Source organism: Cheilinus undulatus, linkage group 16, assembly GCF_018320785.1.
Source record: "Cheilinus undulatus linkage group 16, ASM1832078v1, whole genome shotgun sequence".
Lineage (NCBI taxonomy): Eukaryota > Metazoa > Chordata > Actinopteri > Labriformes > Labridae > Cheilinus > Cheilinus undulatus.
The window spans coordinates 45,915,105-45,933,325 of NC_054880.1; the positions used below are offsets into that span (position 1 = coordinate 45,915,105).

The window sequence follows — 18,221 nt, forward strand, 5'->3', positions numbered from 1 at the left end:
AAGGTGGTCCATGAGGGGGGTAAAGGGGAGAGCTTTCTGGCACCCAACCCAACTGGAGGCCCATGGAGGTCAGCAAAATGTTATGATGTCATTTAGCAGACACTTTTATCCAAAGTGACGTACGTTTGAGAGCAAGAACAAAAAAAAAAAAAAATAGTCGACTGTAAAGTTAAGCAGTGATATCCATATTTTGTATTTAACCTGAAAAAATAACCACTCTTATCAAAAAAACAAAAATCTTTTTTGATCATTTGTGTGGTAAATAGCCTCTAAAAAATGTAAATCTCTTTGTTAAAAAATTACTAAAATGGGTTAAAAATGCTACAACGGTTTAATAATGGCAAAAAATGGTGGAAAAGGTGGTGACATTGGATTTCAAAAGTAGCACAAATGGGTTAGAAGTGGCAAAAATTAGATAAAAATGGCAAAAAAAAAAACCCAGAAAGAAAGGCAAGAATGGGTTAAAGTGGTAAAAATAGACATAAATGGTGGTAAAATGGAGTTAAAAAGTGGCTGTTAAGGCTTTAAATTGGCAAAAATGGTTGGAAATTTGGTGAAATGGGATGAAAAAATGATATAAACTGGCAATAAAGGTTTAACTGAGAAAGAGAAAATTGGCAGATAATGGCAGAAATTGGTTAAACTACCAAAATTGGCAGATCAGGCAGTGAAATGTGGTTAAAATGGGAAAAATTGTGTGTAAAAAGTAGAAAAAAGGGGTTAATAGTGGCCATAATGGGTCAACCATTAGTTTTAAGTGTCAAGAATTAGTTCAGAAGGCAAAACAGGCAGAAAAAAAGGAAAAAGTTTAAAATTGACAAAAACAGGTGTTAAAAGGCAAAATTTTATTAAAATTGGTGGGAAAAAATGATGAAAAGGGGTTACAATTTGGCTGAATCTGTGTAGACTGGCAGCAGTGTAATTTAAAAATATTCTTAGTTTTTTTTAGGGCTTTTGGAGACCCCCTCTCAGTGTCTCACAACCCCAGATGGGGTCCCAACTCCAAGGCTGAGAACCACTGCTCTAGAGCCGTGGTTCAGAAGTAGTAGGTCAGGAGCCAAAAGTGGGTTAAGGAGGTGCTGTCGGTTGGCCATGATTGTATGTCTGAGAAAAACAATGTGGCAAAAAGTCTACTACATACAGAAGCCTGAAGTGGACATGTATACGTATTATTTTAGCTTTGTTTTGATTTATAAAAGATCAATTTTAGTTGTGTCTTTAGATTTCAACATATTTAACTCATTTTCTTCTAATAGCAAAGCTGTTTCTCATGATAATGACTTAATTTCTCCAATTCCCATTGCTGTGACAACATGCAAATCAAAATGTACATGTTATCATGGGAGACAGGGTGTAATGATGAGCTTTTTAACACGTTGGTTTGGTCCTGTCTTCTGTTGTCAGTAATAGCATGAACAGGTAGTAGTTGGCCAGACTGGGAAGAAACGGTTAGGAAATCAGAACAGGCCAACTGAACTGGAGTTGGTGCACCAGTAGTGCTGAGGCTAGCCCAGCAGAGAACCACTACTCTAGAGCAGTGGTTCTCAAATGGTGTGGCAAGGCACACTGGTGTGCTTAAAGGCAAGTCTAGGTTTGCCCAAAATGTTATTACTACAACTTTATGGCAAGTACTGTACCCAGACCTGCCCACAGAGCTGGCTGGACACCTGAAAGACCCCAGATAATGGGACCCACCCAGTTGGGATTTATTGATGATATCAGTGCATGTGAGTTGGATCAGTAGCATTGGTGCTAGCATCCTAGCTAACAGTTACCTCAAAGCGTGGCAAGCTATTATTGGGTTGAAATTGGTGTTGAAATTATCAATTCATGCTATTTCTAACCAAGTCAACCAATTTTTCCACCAATTTTTGCCACTTCTTTTGACAACTTAAACCATTTTGCTTCGGGTTTTTTTTTAGCATTTTTGCCACTTCAATTTGCTACTTCAGATCCATTTCTGCCACATTTAACCCACTTTTGCTACCCTTTTGCTACTTTTCGCCCCATTTTGTTCTTGTTTGGCCATTTTTCCCTATCACTTTTAACCCCTTTTTACCACCTTTTAGCAACTTTAACCCCTTTTCCACTTTTTTGCCACTTGTAATCTATTTATGCCACCTTTTTGGTCATTTTAGCCCAATTTTGCCTTTGTTTGACCACTTTTTGCCGAATTTTGCCCTTTTTTTCCTTTTAACAGGTCTTTACCACCTTTTTACAACATTTAACCATTTTAGGCCACTCGTAACCCATTTCTGCCACTATTTTGACATTTTCAACAAGTTTTTGCCAGTTTCAACCCATTGTTTGCTTACTTTTTTTTTAACCAATTTTTGACCATTTCTGACTTTGTTTTGCCACTTTTTTGCCCAATTTTGCCATCTCCATGATCCCACAGTTGGCTGGGCTCCAGAAAGCTCTCCCCTTTATCTCCCCTTATAGGCCATCTTGACTGTAACATAATCAAAAACTCTATTTTGTATCGATTTAAATATGGTGTGCATTGAGATTCTGGCTTAACCTTAGGTGTACCTTGGGCAAAAAAAATTGGAGAACTACCGCTCTAGAGTCTCTTTGAAAGCTAAAACAGCCAGCTAATGACAAAACACTTTGTATAGAAGCAGGAAAATCAGGGGGTAACAGTTCAAGGGTTTTAAAATCCTAAAATTCTGAAAAACAAATGTCTTGTATGAATCTATGAGAAGGTCTAACAGTCAAATAACCCTATTGTTCACCTTTCAACAAAGGCATAAAAGCCATCAAAACATAAAAATGACAACTATTTTCCATTTTAATGAATACCCTCATAAAGGTCATGCTTATAAAGAGATTCTTCCTGGCAAACCCTAAAAACAGGATATAACTTGGTTCTTTTCTGTCTGAAATAAATAAACAGATGCAGCTTTTCAGCTGGTATCAGTTCTGAGTACAGTCCCCATCACAAATTATACACTCAGTTTTCTAAAAGTCCCATCTCCCTGACTCTGTCCCATTTCTTTGACCCCTCTCTTCTGCTCCCACTGCTATCCCCTCCCTCTCCTCACCTTGTCGTCCTGTGAGTCCGGCTGCAGCAGGCTGTGCTGCTGGATGGCCATGGGTGGAGGCAGAGGTACCGAATCTGCCCCCTCCTCTCCCTCCTCCTCTCCACAGCTCTGCATCCCTGAAGAACTGGATTTGGACAACGTGCCGCTGGACAAGCCTTCATTACGAACCCTCTGCAACACACAAGGGGGGAATAACGTGAACGACATCCCACAAAACAACTATATCAAGAGTGTATGTTTTAAAGTTCCCACCTCCTCCAAAGTTTCATCCTGAGGAGTAGCAGCACTGTCGTCTGAGTCTTTCTGGGACCCAATTGTCATCTCTCCGCTCTTCCTGATGTCACGGCTCTTCTTGTGCTTGTGGGCCAGCTTCTTCACGTGTCCGTCTGCCTTTCCGCTGCTTAGCCGACGCACTGGGCTGGTGAGCCACTTCCGCAGGGTGTTACCTTAGAAACCATCCAAACACAACAAATTCAGTTTGCCCCTTTATGGAGGATTATTTAAGCACTAAAGAAACAAAGAAAAGTAAACCTCCGTTAACCTTTTAGTTTGAATACTCAATAAATCATCAGCATAGAGCAAAATCACATGATTTTGTTCTAATAGACATGGCAGAAAGACAACCTACTCCAAACATAGTTCTCTATTTTTCGGACACTGCTCTGATGTTACTTGCTGTTTTTAAGTTTTTCTGGGAATTTCGAGAGCAGAGATACAACACAAAGTTTGGGCAACTATGCACGTGAGTGACTGTACCTGGTCTTTTAGGCCCCGGGGAAGTGTGGGAGCCAAGGCCATGGCCAGGCTGGAGAGTGGCAGATGATCCTGGCATGATTGAGTCATTGCTGCATACCGACAGAGTATCTGTGGAGATAAAGTGAGTTTTATAGTACATTTGCTCATCAAACCATTTGAAGATTTTTCAGCTTTAGTTCGTAAAATTCCCTAAACTGATTAGCGGCGGAAGGGATGCACCTTTGTGGTTGAAGATGCCCTCCATCTCCATGGATGACCTGGAGTGGGCAATGCAGAGCATGGAGCAGGGCACCAGGCCCTCCATGGCAGGGGAGCGGTCTGTGGTCCTGACCAGGCACCAGTCAGGTCTGTCGTGGCAGCGCTCCAATACCTCCACTGTCTGGCAGCGCCGCACCGACAGCTCGTTGCTGTTGCTGGCCACAAAGTCATGGATCACGACCGTCAGCTCACAGCCACCGGAAAGCTGAAGGAGCAAAGATTATTCTGTGAGCTTAGCTCTTCTCGTAACATGTGAGGACATCATTTCTGATCACCAGTGTGTCTGTGCAGGCTGACCTTGTCGCTGTCCAGTGTGTTCTGTGAAGTCCTGGATGCCAGAGAGATGGTGTCTGGTTGACTGCTTCCTTCACCCTGACTGTCCAGGTCTTCGCCATCCCTGAAACACAGAAGATCAATAAAAGCTCAGAGTTTGAGCCAAAGTAATTGGGTAGGACATCCTGTAGTAGTAGGTGTCTCACTTACCTTCGCCCCTTGTGGTGCTTGGCTGTGGTCGCCTTGGGAATATGAATGGGCTCCTTCAGCGCTCCTCTCAGGTGAATGGTGCGCTCCTGAATGACCTCCCTGATGTGTTTGATCCAGTCCTGCTTGTTCTCTATGCTTGACGCCTGTAATAAATAAATCATGGAACAAGTTCAAGAAGTCAAAAGATGTCCAGAAATCAACTTTCCTTGGAATTCTTGTTTCACTCTGTGCATTTCACACAAGTCTGAATGTACTTCTCGTCATCTCTTTTCAACTGAAACCATGTTTTCTGATAACTGCATTTTGTATGAGACCATTTCAGCAGCGTCCTGCAGCGTCCTGTATCAGCTGCATCACCAAAGCCCTGTCCAAAGAAACTCAACACTAGGGGTGTGTATTCGCAAGAATCTGACATGCATATCCTGATACAGGGGTGCCGATATCAATATATTGTGATACTATGAGCAGGGCGATATATTGCGATATTTATATATATTTGTATGTATATGGGTGTATATGTGTGTTACATATACAGTATATATATATATATATATATATATATATACACACACACACACACACACACACACACACACACACACACACAGTTCTTAACAAATTTATTAGACCACCTGTCATATTTGTCTCAGAGACCATCCAGCATCATGAAGTGCTTTGTGGACTCTTTCATTTTCACTGAGCTCTCCACGTTTTACCATTTTGAACAGGAATGAGGAATTTCAAACTGAATTCACCCAAATTTGAGCCGGCTCACTGGGCTTCTCTGAGAAGTCCGAAATAATCAAGCACAACATTCGAACACTAAAACTCGTTTTTCTGTTCAGGAATGACAGTAAATAACTATAATTTGACATATTAATCAAAAAATATTAATGTGCTTTACTATTTTTTCAGTTTTTTTGTAAAGCAGTAACTTTAAAAATTAATGGATAACAATAAAAACTATATTTTAGCATTAAAAATATCATTTGGGTTAAAGAGCTTCTACACATTGGTGTATTAACCATTGCAGAAACTTAAAAAATGATTTTGGTAATTACCAATGCTGTTAATTTAGGGCAGCTGTGGCATAAACCTTACTTTGGGTGGAGGTCTAATAAATTTGTTAAGCATTGTATATATATAACAACTATGCCATTTTAAGTTAACATGGAATATAACAGAATTAATCTATTAATAAAAATGTATTAAATTTATGTGAATAGTATATAAATAAAAAATAGTGCATTATAAAATACATGTTCCTGTATGAAATCTGAAGAAGAGGATTTTTCCCATTTGTTTTAGTAAATTAAAATGCTTTCAGGATTTTTATGAGAAAATTATAAAAATAAATCAATATAGATAAATATATATCAATTTAGAGTAAATGTACTCAAATCTTTTATATTTCAGAGATACCAGCTTGTATGTCTTTGCCTAATGACAAGGTGCTTGTGGAGGAAGACTGATCCTCATGTCCAGCTCTTGGACTGATGGCGTGAGGAGGGCATTATGTGACGGGCCAGTGTTTTGATCATATTACGGAAGCCGTCATTACTAACGTTCACTACACGGCGCAGGTCCTTACAAGTAAAACAGAGTATTGACTGTAATTAAGAGTAAAAACCAGCGGTAGCTTCAGCAGGCTTCTTTCACGTTACCTGTTAGCCGCTAAGCTATCGCTATGTTGTCAGGTCTGTCTTGTTGTCTGAGTACCGTCTTTAATGTTTTGGAAGCCAAACTAAGTCCACATATCCGCTATGAATGCAGCAGAAGCATCACTGCTGGTTAGGCACGAGCAACCGGCTAGCTTGGTAAGACAATGTGGCTGCTGTGTAGAATAAGGTGTTGGATGACTTAACTACAGTATTCAGACTTCTCTTCTCACTTGTTCATCATTTTTCACAGGCTCTAAATTGCACCACGAAGTGTTTGGCTATTGCATCCAACTGTTTCCCACCTATCCCTTGCCAGCTGTTAGAACAGGTAGTCAGGAATCACTGCCCAAGAAAAGTTCTCACTCTAGTCTTTCAGCCTCGTAACTCAGGCATTTTGATCTCCTTTGGATCAGATGAACAACAGAAATGTGAGCCACTGTTCAAGAAGAAGAGAGAGGATAAGAGGTGCGTGTTCTTCAGACTTGTGGGAAGTGGCTGAGGGCTGTGTTGTAGGATAGTTTGTACTCACCATCGCTCCATGTTTGGATCCCTGACTTAGCTTTGAATTTGAAATATAAAATAGAAAATTTCACTGGTTTTGTTTAAGAAGATGTACATGACATTTTTATGCTGACAGAATAGTTTGACATGAATAAACATACAACACTGATAATCTGCCTCAACCGCAGGCCAATTCAATGTTAAGCATGTTGTAATGGATGCTAAGTGTGTGACAGGGTGTGTGTATCTGTGAGAGAGCATGTGTAGTTATTCCAGAGACACACTTCATTTACAATACACTCACTGCAGGACTGGTGGTTAGTTTGCTAGTTGACGTGTTCTACAATTGTAGTGCTCACAGTTAAAAGTGTTAGGATTCATGCTGTTCCAACTGCTGACTCAAATTCTAATCCATCTGTGACAGTTTTTCAACAGGAAAACACAAGATGTTTCAACACGGGGACTAGAAAAATCCGCCCGTAGACCCAAGTGAAAGGCTGTCATGCTTTAATTCTGCAGCAACATTAAAAAGTTTGTTTTCCTGGTAGAGAAACGTGGCTACTTGTCCCTTCAATAAAGTGGCTCACAGCCAGGACGGGAGATTGTGGGCGTCAAGGGGTTGAATCAGTGTCAGCAGCGTTGGTGGAAGCATGTCAGCCCACAGAGAGAATTAGAGATACAAACATCCACAAAAAAACACAGCCCCAGAAATACAAATGTGCTTGTGTTTGTTAACAGATGGAATAAAGCAGAAACAGAGGCTGGCAGGGAGAGACAGACAGAAGACGGAGGGAAAGAAGAAAGACAGAGTTGGAAGTTTTTGGCCACCTTGAAGCTGCTCATGCAATCAAACAAAACATCAGAGGGAAAAGTGTGAGAGAAGAAAAGTGGAAGAGGTTAAGTATAAAGACAACTGGGTTAGACCGATATTGAGGTTTTCCCACAATAAGCCGTATTTGATCAGGTGTTCATCCAACATTCTAGCATAGATTTGTTTCTGTTAATGATTTACCTATGATTTAAATGCCACAACATTTAATGTTACCACAGTACTTGTTTTTAAAACCTATATCAGTCAAACCCAAAGTTAGATTAAGAGGGAGCAGAGTAAAGGAATGGATTTTACCTTGAGTACAATCTTATTGTCAGACGTTGGAGTGCGGCCCACCCATAGAGCGAACTTACAGGGGTCTCCTTCAACATGCTCCGTCACCCCCAACTCTGATGTCTAGAAGAACGGAAGAATAAAGAGGACAATTAATTAACTCAGCTTTAAGGTTCACTCTGTGGCTGTGGATCAATGTCTGTAAGAATTACTCATCATGAACTGGGACTCCCTGAGACACACCAGACTGGCTTCAGGAATCATTTCAGTGGTCAAGTAAGATTCACTTGTTTGCATAACTGTTGTAGTTAAAGATAGGAAGCAGTAAAGGTCTTTGCATACAGAGTCTTAGTTTTTATTTATCACTAATCAGGAAAAAAGACATCACACACTCTGAATGTGGCAAAATTTTGTTTTTTTACTGTGATGGGAAATATCAGTGAGGATGAGCCTCCCTCTGGATCCACCTGTCCTGACACAGAGCTTCATACAGCACCAGCTCGCACGTCACAGCTGTGTCAGGTTGGAGAGAAGGAGAGCAGCTTCTAATTCAGTCCCTGTTAGGTGGCTGTGAGAATAAACGCATGCCTTATCTCTAACATTTCCATGGTCGATATCCACATCATACACGGGCAAACCACGGGGTTTAAAGTGAGGTTATGGTGCAATAGAGAGAGAGAGAGAGCAGAGCTGAGCAAGCGGGAGAGAAGGAAGCAGCAGACGCTGTTTTGAATCATCCATAACCACCCTCTTCTTATTTTTTACCTCGTACAGTAAAAGTATATTTTCTCTTTTTTACCTCCTCCATTCATTACCTCTGCCAAGGACGTTATGTGATCGGCAGGGTTTGTTAGTTTGTTAGCAATGTAACTCAAAAAGTTATGGACGGATTTTGATGATGTTTTCAGGAAATGTCAGAAATGGCATAAGGAAGAAGTGATTAGATTTTGGGAGTGATCCGGATCACCGTCCAGGTGCTCTCTGTGTGCTTTTCTAGTTTCATAATGTGTTCATTCTTCTCCTTCTTCTACTATTATAAATGTGGCTGCTACTGTTATTATTATGATTATTATCATCATCATTCTTATTATTATTATTAATAATATCAATATCATTCTTATTATCATTATTATATTACTATTATAATTGTTATTATTATTGTCATCATTATTATTGCTAATATTATTATTGTTATTATCATTATTAACATTATTATTATCATTATTATTATTATTGTTATCATCATCATTATCATTATTATTGTTATCATCATCATTATTATTATTATTATTATTGTTATCGCTATTATTTTGTTGTTTGGTTTATTCATAAATTCATGTAAGGTATTTGTGCTTTATGTATTTCTTTGTTAAATTTTGTCCTTTCTACTTTTATTGCATTTTATTTGGTTTTTATTTTTGTGTTTTATTTTATTTTCCATTATAATTTTTGTCCCCACATATTAATGAACATAACTCTCAAATTTCACAAGTTATGCTTCTGAAAATCTCTGCTTTAGGGCTCCAGTAGACTGTACTGCTGTCTTAACTATGCATACCTTGATGTAGTTTTATTTATTTTTTACCAATATTATATTTCCATTCCCCATGACCCCCCAGCGGGATGAGCGATATAGAAAATGGACGGATGTGTATATATACACATTTTTGTACTATTATTTTTCATCATTATCAATATTAATGCATATTTTTAACCCCCCACCCCCATGCACACTTGCATATCACTCGTCTGTCTTGTTATTTCTTACAATAAAAATAAAAATCAATCACCATCTCAATGACTTAGACTGATACAAAAATTTTAGTAAAACTGATTAAAATGACGGCTGAAAGTTTTGGCATCAGTGAGCAAACATGGTTAGAACAACACAAGACTGGTTTTCTTTTTCACCGTGCAAAAAATTGAGACAAATAAATGGACTCAGTGTGCAAAGGCCTTTAGAGTTGATTAAAAAAAGCCAACATAGGCACCCTCAAATCAGAGATCTTCTCCGAAACGGGTTGGTTTAGTAAAAACTGTTTTAGTTAAATATCCCTTCACACATCAAAAAAATACACTTACGAAGAGTTTGCTCTTATAGATGTATTTGCTCCTGCCGTTCGAGTCTTTGACCTCCTTGCTGAAGACAAGAGACATTTCAAAGAGGAAGAGGTGGCGCTCGCGACCCTTCCGGATCAGAGTTTTGGGATCCCAAACCTGGAATGACTCCTGGAGGATGAGTTCACCCTGGGACTCGATGTTTTCATCAAAACCTGGAAGAATGGGATAAAGGTATGAGAAATATGAAACAAAATAAGCATTTTTCTATTAAGATTTCTCACAAAGGGAAGAGTAAAAGATACAGGAGCTTAAACAACAGCAGTGTGTCACCTTCCAGCATAGACAGGTGCATGGCATCATTGGCTCTCTTAGGAACGCTGAGCATCACCTCCAGGCCATCTTTGATTTCACCTTTACCTTCTTCACAGCACGTTAGCAGCTCCTAAACAAACACACGCAGAAACCATGACAACAAGAACATGTAGGCGCAGCCACCTGAGCGGTGAGACTGAGTTTTTATGCGTCACCTTCAGCAGGAGCTGATACTTGGTTATTCTCTGCACAGGCTTGATCAGGTAGGAAGAGATGGAGTTGGCCAGTCGGTGTCTCTGCTGAATTTCCTGCAAAGAGAGGAGCAGTCATGTGATCAGAAAATGAAAATGAACTGAATCATTTCACTTTAACTGCTGCAGGCAATACTCACATCAAAGTAGTTCCCAGCATGCTCTAAGATGAGCTGGGTGGAGTCAGGTTTGTTCTTACAGTAGTTCACATACATCTGGAACTTGTCAGCCTAGATGAAGAGAGAAAGTTCTTCCAATGAATGTGATCAGAACTTTTTAGGTTGATTTTTACAGCTAAGAGGCAAACAGTCAAGATTAGCTAATACGTATGATATTGTTTGCCAATTTCAAAAAACTCGGGAATGAAAATGTTCATCCTTAAAGTAAGGTAAAAGTTAAATGGAAGGCTGGAAACATAGCTAAAGCTGCTCAACAATCACACTTACCCATGTGACAAAGCAATGACCCACATCCTCTGGGAGCTGCTCGTATTTCTCCAACTCTTTGAGAAAGATGCTGAAAAAACAAAGAATGAGAAATCACAATCCATAGAAACAGTAACACAGTAAGTGAGGATCTGACCTGGCTGCTGGGTACCAACTGGTCTAATTTAAATAACAATAAAAAGAGAAACAAAAGCGGTGTCTTACTTATGATGGAATTCATAAAGGTCCTGCATGTTGCCAAAGATGATGTGCTCCTTGTTGATGATTCCAGGAGGAATCTCTTCCACGCCGCTGGTCATCTCCCACAGGTAGGTCTTTGGGCAGGAAGGAATACCAGATTAAACAACAGAGCTATTAAACATTTTCAAACATTGTGTGGAAAGTTGTTGCACGACTCTGGCATGAAACAGGTTAAAAGTGGTGGGTTGGAAAGTTGGACTTACATCCATGCACTCCCGCAGGTCTCGCACGTAGGCTTTTTCTGTCTGAATCAGCTCTGCCATGATGAACCTAGACTCACACAGAGACACACACACAACACACACAATTAGCAATAGTCTTACAGTCTTCATCCACAGAATGATTTATCCCCAAGTCAATGGCTCATTTTCAGCCTTTCTACTCCATTTGTTGTACTGAATAATGAACGAGTCACAGGCTGTAAAACATGCTCATAAAACCAGCCGTGAAAAACTGAAATCATGCTCTGGATTTACGCTGCTTGTGTGAAATGATGCTGCCTCCTTTTCCTGAGTATGACACGTAGATTCATTTGCTTCATTTTGGACTGTTGTGTATGCAGGTGTTCTGGCGCTGCTAATGTGGAGAGGACATTAAATCCTCCATTTTTTCTAACACTAAATTCACTGTCTCACACAGAACCTCCCTCAACTACTGCACAAGTCTGCATCCATGTTGACGGGGACCCTAATGGGTGCAGAAACTGAACCTGTGACCTCCTTATGACAGCCCATCATGGTTACCATTAAACTGCTCTGCAGTGCAGTTTAGGCACTGAGCCGATGATTTAATTACTCATCCTGTGGGGTGATAAAACATCTTTCCAGCAGGGGGGGATCCAGTGAAAGTGCTGACTTGCTACTATGTTTTAGTCTGTAGGAACAGTGTGTGCAGCTTTAGCTAAGCAGGCCAAACTTTAATGAATCCTCGTCTGAATATGGCGAATAATAGCACATTGAGAAGAGAACTGATTCTCTTAAGCTTCTCTTAAGAGCTGTTCTCCACACTAGAGGGACCTTGTTTTAATAGTTCCTGTTCTCTTCAGTGGAAAGTGTTATACACTAGGGCTGGGCAATTAATTGCAAATTAGATTAAATTGCAATTGCCTGCTGCAATTTTCAAATCGCAGAAGGTGCAATATTTCTTTTACCAGTAATGTGTCAAAATACCAGTTTAACCCTTAGAGCTCACAACATCTTGGTAACGTTTGAACCATATGTTGTAGGCACTTAATTGTTTTTTTTCATCTGAAAGCTCTTCATTGTGCCTTTCTGATTATGTCCTCCATGCATTTGTAGCTCTTACAGAACATTTTCTAGTGAGCCCTGAACTGGGCTGACTTTCTGGGGTCTCTGAGGACGGTGTTGTTGTAAATAACAACATGGGACAAGTTTAAAAAAACATTGATAACTTTGAACCATAAGTAACTCTTTTTTCTTCTGAAACTTGACTTTCTCACTGTCCTCGATGTCTCTGTAGCCCTAAACGCCGCCGTTCTAGCGAGCCTGGAACTTCTGTGACTTTTTGGGGTCTTTAAACCCACATTGTTAGATCCGATAATAAGCGTCTTTTTATCCATTTTTAATCCATTTTCAATCACTTACTTTGGCTTTCTGCCCAGGGCATCGCCATGTTGTTTACCGCAATGCATTGTGGGAGTTGCAGTTGAATAGTTGCTGCTTTGAGGAATGGGACAAATGAATCTAACTGCAAAAAGGTGCACAGACTTTCCTATGTATATCTCTAGATAGTTTAAGAAATGTTAGTCACAGAATGTTTATTTTTTCACTGTTGTGTCCCCAAGAGATGGAGAACAAGTCCGCAAAGAAAAGGCTCAGTCACTGATGTTTACTGTATGTTATAAATAAAAATTTGAGTTTCAAATTAAGATTTTCTTTTTTCTTTTGTCTTTCAAGTCCAGTAACTTTTTAAAAAATCAAGTGACATTACTGTAGTAGATATATTCTTAAAGCCCACGTTGTCCTGAAAAAAAGCATGTTTATATGCTTAAAAGCTTGACTGTACACCACAGGGTTGATGTTTTACAAGATTTTTAAAACAAAAAGTCCAGACGAGACATGATTGTGAAAAAAATAGCTGTGAGCTCTAAGGGTTAATAAATCAATTTTTTGCAGCAGCAGACATTTTAAGCACATTATGCAAACATTCAAGTGTCATTTTTTATAATGGTTTACAAAAATCCTCCTTTTCGTGTTTTATGTATGTTTTTCTTCATCAAAATGAGTGACATAAAAATGATAATGCCCTTAAACAAAGCAAATGACATTACATTTGCAATATGAGCAAAAATAGTTAGCTCATTCTGTCTGAAACATATGAAGCCTAGTGTTACTTCACAAAAGTCATACCCCATACCAATCAGCTGGTAGCCAGCCTCACCTCCTCCACCCAGCCTCCTCCTTTATAGGTTAAAATAACACTCCCATATTCAGATTCATGCTACTATGGATTCATTGCTTCAGAATTAATTTCATTGTGTTCAATGCACATGGTCTTATTTATGAAATTATTTATAGCTTGAATTTGTTGAAAAATAGATAAGATTAACCCAAGAATAATCGCATATTAAATCGCAATAAAAAATCGCAATAAGATTATTTTTGCAAATTGTTCAGCCCTATTATACACAGAAGCAGTGACATACTCTTTTCTGCGTGCTGACTTGCGTTTCTCCTCGTTCAGCTCATGAGCAGCATCACGCAGCTTGACCTCTGACCCCGGTGCTGTGGCTGGGATGATGTCCAGCTGAAGATCCTTACTCTGCCACAGACAGATTTAAAGATTAAGACAGAGAAGGTGGCAATGTGAGTTAGCTTCTGCACCATATCGAAACCACATGAGCACTCACAGCCTTGTTAGAGTCGGAGGAGATCCCCAGGGCTTTCTCCAGGCTGCAGCGGTACTTGTCCATGCGTAGCGAGAAGTCTCTGTAGCGTTTATCTACAGCAGTCACCCATTTTTTGATCTCCCCAGCGTGACTGTGGCCTTTCTCACAGAAACCGTCCGCCAGCTGGATCAGAAGCTTCACGCGTTCCTTAGTTTGCTGTAGAAGAGGGGAAGAGAGTGTTAAATGTACACACATCACACATTTAGTGATATGTTGTGAACGTATAGCGTGTGTGTGACCAACCTTGGCTGTGATGTGGAAGTCTTCATGCTCCTTCAGCAGTTCCTGTGTGTGATGGATACTGGAGCCGGTGGAGGTGTGTGTGGACAGGTAAAACTCGCCGGTGTCATGAATCCACTCCAGAGCCTGAAAACATGGCATACATGTGTTTACGTGTGTGGTTTTATCATCCTAGCTGCATCAATGCTTTTACAGCCGTTATCCTTCACTACTCTTTGATTCTGAGTTTCACTCACCTGTTTGGCACTGCGCTCAAACACCACATACTGCTGACACTGGTCCAGCCGTCGTTTCCTCATGGTCCAGAAGTGGAGAACGCGGTTTTCTCTCTGGAGCAGCTCATTGAGGATGTCTTTAGAAAACAAAGAAGATATGAAGATAACGCCCATGGGGATACATCCCTGTCCACACAGAGCTTTGTTACAGAGCTTTTCTGACTTTAAATACGGGCTGTCAGCATGAATGCATTCCTCTCCATTAACTGAGGCCCATACTAAGGGCATATTCTATTAATCACAAGCTTAACTGTTCCTTGGTTAAGCCACTGCAACATCTCCCTGCAGCCACAGTGATGTAAAATTAGTCCACCACTGCTCCTTAAATGTTTACTTCACTTAAAACTAGCACTGAACGATTTGGGAAAATAATCTGATTGCGATTTTTTCCCCCCAATATTGCAATTGCAATTTGATATGCGTTCCTCATCTTTCGTATTTTCCAATAAACACAAGCCGTAAATAATTCTATATTATAATCAACACAATATTAGACTAAACCAGGATTAAACAATTTAGGAAAAGAAAGCTGTAATTGTGTTGCTCTAAAGACTGAAACTAAGGACATTTATCTCTAACTTTGCTTTCTTCTAGTTAGTTTTTTAAACCCAGAATTAAGTCTTAGTTCATTTTTGTTTTTCTGTAAATTTTAGTCTTTGTTTAAGTTAAATTAAATGATTTTACATTTTAGTTGTAGTTATTTAGTTACTTTTAGTTAACTGTAATAACTTTGGTTTGTACCACACACCCAGGCTAGTTTTGGTCCGACTGAGGCTCACAGACAGTCAGAGCATTCAGAAAGTATTCAGACCCCTTTCATTTCTTTAGTTTCATTATGCTGCAGTATGATGCTATAATCATTCAAACTATTCTTTTATTCTCATGAATCTACACTCAGTGCCCCACAATGACAAAGTGAAAAATGATTTTAAGAAATATTAGCAAATATATGAGGAAAAAAAGACAAAAGAAATATCAAAGATCTGGTCTTAATGGCAGAGACACTTGAACCCCCTTGAGTTTGTAAAAAAAAATCCACATGAAAGGTGGGTGGGCTTTCATGTGTTTTGCACTGAGGAGAGTCTTCCATCGAGCCACTCTACCTAAAGCTCAGACCAGTGGAGAGCTGCAGTGATGGTTGTCCTTCTGGAACTTTGACCCATCTCCACGCAGGATATCTGCAGCTCAGTCAGAGTGACCATCAGGTTCTTGGTCTCCTCTCTTACTAAGGCCCTTCTCCCTGATTGCTCAGTTTGGCCAGGTGACTGGCTCTTGGAGGAATCCTGGTTGTGCCAAACTTCGTCCATGTGAGAATTGTGGAGGCCACTGTGCTCTCAGGAACCTTCAGAGCAGCAGAACTCTTTTGTAGCCTTCCCCAGATCTGTGCCTTGCAGCAATCTTGTCTCTGCAGCTCTGCAGCTCCTTGGCCTCAACGCTTGGTTTTTGTTCTGATGCTCAGCTGTGAGGCATTCTAATAAGAGTGTGTGCTGCTTCAAATCATGTCCAATCAACTGAACTGACCACATGTTAAAAGATCCAGAGAAATGTGAGGTACCTGAGCTACAGTTCCAGTGGTGTAGCATCAGACTGCAACATAACACCACTGAAAAAGTGAAGGGGTCTGAATATTTTCTAAATGCACTGCATGCAAAAATACATATGTCCCTAATTGCATTATCTAGGTTTGTTATTTTGAGAAATTTGACTTGGTACATTTTCAGTCAGATGAACATCTTACCGTTTATTCTAAAAGCTCAGTTTCAGTTGGACTAACACGATACACTGACTTTTCTTGACTGTATATAAACATAGTGGATATCTCATTTCTTTAACCTTAGTATTTTAACTACTGCTCCATAATTTTTACATTATTTTCACAGTTTTATCCATTTCTGTAATCCATAATTTTTCACATCACATGTCCACCTGCTTCTCTGACTTGTAGCCAATCATTTCAACCCTTGGATGCCAATAATTACTGTTCGTGTATTTCTCTTTGCAGTGTTAAAGTACAATAGTTTTTTAGTGCACACTGTTCTTTCTAATACTTACTTTTAACCTGTTGTTCTGGCGCTTTCACGTGGCTTAGCATCCCCGGCATATTTACGCTGTTCCTGTGCATGTACTTGAGGAAGACGTCTGCGTTTCTCCTGGCCAGAGTGCAGGCCTGGTGGACGGTAAACAAACACACTGAGATCAGAAATATAAATTCATATCATGATTAGGGTGTGTCTTTATTTTCTCATACATTACCTTAAGGAAGGCTTCTTTCTGCTCCAGATGTTTACTGATCATTGGCGTGACATGGTCAGTTTCACAGTTGGGTCCCAGTTTGTCAGCTCCTCCACACCAGTCCTCCTCTCTCTTATACTCCTGCTCCAGGCTCTCCAAAACACTGCAGACCTGTTGGCACGGTTATTTTTAGACTGTTGTCTGGAAAAACTGAGGTAAACTCTTTTTAATCAAAGAAATATTTGAGTTATGAAACAGAGCACTCTTCTGGGGGGTCTCCTACCTGTTCAGAGGTCTTGTAAAAGGCCACTGAGGCATTAACTAGCTTGAGTCGGTCCTCCATTTTCAGCATAAGCTGCTGCCAGTGGGAGGCCACGCTCTCTGCACAGTCTCTGATCAGGTCCATATCATAATGGTTTGCCTGGAGCAGAGCCTCTGCCTTCTGCTGAACCTGCAGGGCATTCTGGTGGGTTTTCTGTTGAAAGACAGAGGAGTGTGACTTTAACTAAGTAGAGTTTCAGACTTTAGACAGAAAACTCATTTACCAGGCTGAACAAACACTCTCACCTCAATGGCATGTTGAAACTGCTCATGTTCTCTCTGCAGTTGTTCAGCCTCCTGCAGGGAGCTGGCTGTTATTAGACCAGCGTTCAACATTGACTCGCCGTTACGTATCCAACCAAGAACCTGAGAGTAAAAAAACAAAAAATACTGCAGTGTTAGGATTGCATGCCCCTGATCCAACAGTTTCAGACCTCTGCATGCTCTAGTGCAGGGGTGTCAAAGTCAACCACAGCAGGGGCCGAAATCTGAATTTAAGGTCTAACCTGAGGGCCTAACAGGGTCAACATTTAACCAGAAAATGTAAACCTTATTTTCACAGGTAATTCAAAGGTTTAAAGGTTAAAATCTGAGATAAAAAGTCAAAATATAAGTTAAAAAGTTCAGAACACAAAATCAGAAGTCAAAACAATGTTTTCAAAAGCAAAATATATGAGATAGAAAGTAAAAATCTCAAGTTCAAAGGTTAAAATATGAGATACAAAACAAAATTTTAAGTTTAAAAGGTCGAAATATGGGATTACAAATCAAAATTAGGGGTTGAAAAGGTCACAATATGAGACAAAAAAAACAAAATTTTGACTTTAAAAGGCTGAGATATGACATAAATAATTAAGACTGTAAATCTAAAAGGTAAAAATATGAGATGAAATTCTAAATTGTGAGTTTAAAAAGTCAAAATATGGGATTAAAAATCGAAGCTAGGACTTTAAAAGTGCAAAATATGAGATTAAATTTGAAATCATGTTCTTGAAATTTTAAAATTGGAATCTAAAAGTTCACAATATGAAATAAAAAGTCTAAATGCTAAGTTTAAGTCAGAATTTTCAGATGCACATTGAAAATATTAAATGAAAACACAAATTAATTTCTCTCCCTCATTCCTT

The 18,221-nt window shown here is 39.6% G+C and overlaps 1 protein-coding gene across 6 annotated transcripts in view; it reads right to left on the reverse strand.

Moving 5' to 3' along the window:
* LOC121524180 (triple functional domain protein) overlaps positions 1-18,221 on the reverse strand; it is a 137,824-nt gene that overhangs the window by 26,162 nt on the left and 93,441 nt on the right. For 4 of the 6 annotated variants that reach the window (XM_041809452.1, XM_041809451.1, XM_041809450.1 and 1 more), the window contains 23 exons: positions 17,341-17,460; positions 17,057-17,248; positions 16,795-16,944; positions 16,594-16,708; positions 14,503-14,618; positions 14,270-14,392; positions 13,988-14,182; positions 13,784-13,899; positions 11,322-11,388; positions 11,083-11,192; positions 10,879-10,948; positions 10,573-10,662; positions 10,397-10,489; positions 10,200-10,311; positions 9,891-10,081; positions 7,830-7,931; positions 6,732-6,761; positions 4,542-4,684; positions 4,356-4,455; positions 4,020-4,263; positions 3,801-3,908; positions 3,297-3,490; positions 3,045-3,215 (listed from right to left, as the gene is read on the reverse strand). In XM_041809452.1, the coding sequence (XP_041665386.1) occupies positions 3,045-3,215; positions 3,297-3,490; positions 3,801-3,908; positions 4,020-4,263; positions 4,356-4,455; positions 4,542-4,684; positions 6,732-6,761; positions 7,830-7,931; positions 9,891-10,081; positions 10,200-10,311; positions 10,397-10,489; positions 10,573-10,662; positions 10,879-10,948; positions 11,083-11,192; positions 11,322-11,388; positions 13,784-13,899; positions 13,988-14,182; positions 14,270-14,392; positions 14,503-14,618; positions 16,594-16,708; positions 16,795-16,944; positions 17,057-17,248; positions 17,341-17,460 (2,952 nt within the window). The remainder of the gene's footprint in view (positions 1-3,044; positions 3,216-3,296; positions 3,491-3,800; positions 3,909-4,019; positions 4,264-4,355; positions 4,456-4,541; positions 4,685-6,731; positions 6,762-7,829; positions 7,932-9,890; positions 10,082-10,199; positions 10,312-10,396; positions 10,490-10,572; positions 10,663-10,878; positions 10,949-11,082; positions 11,193-11,321; positions 11,389-13,783; positions 13,900-13,987; positions 14,183-14,269; positions 14,393-14,502; positions 14,619-16,593; positions 16,709-16,794; positions 16,945-17,056; positions 17,249-17,340; positions 17,461-18,221) is intronic. The other 2 variants (XM_041809455.1, XM_041809453.1) reach the window with 1 other exon arrangement.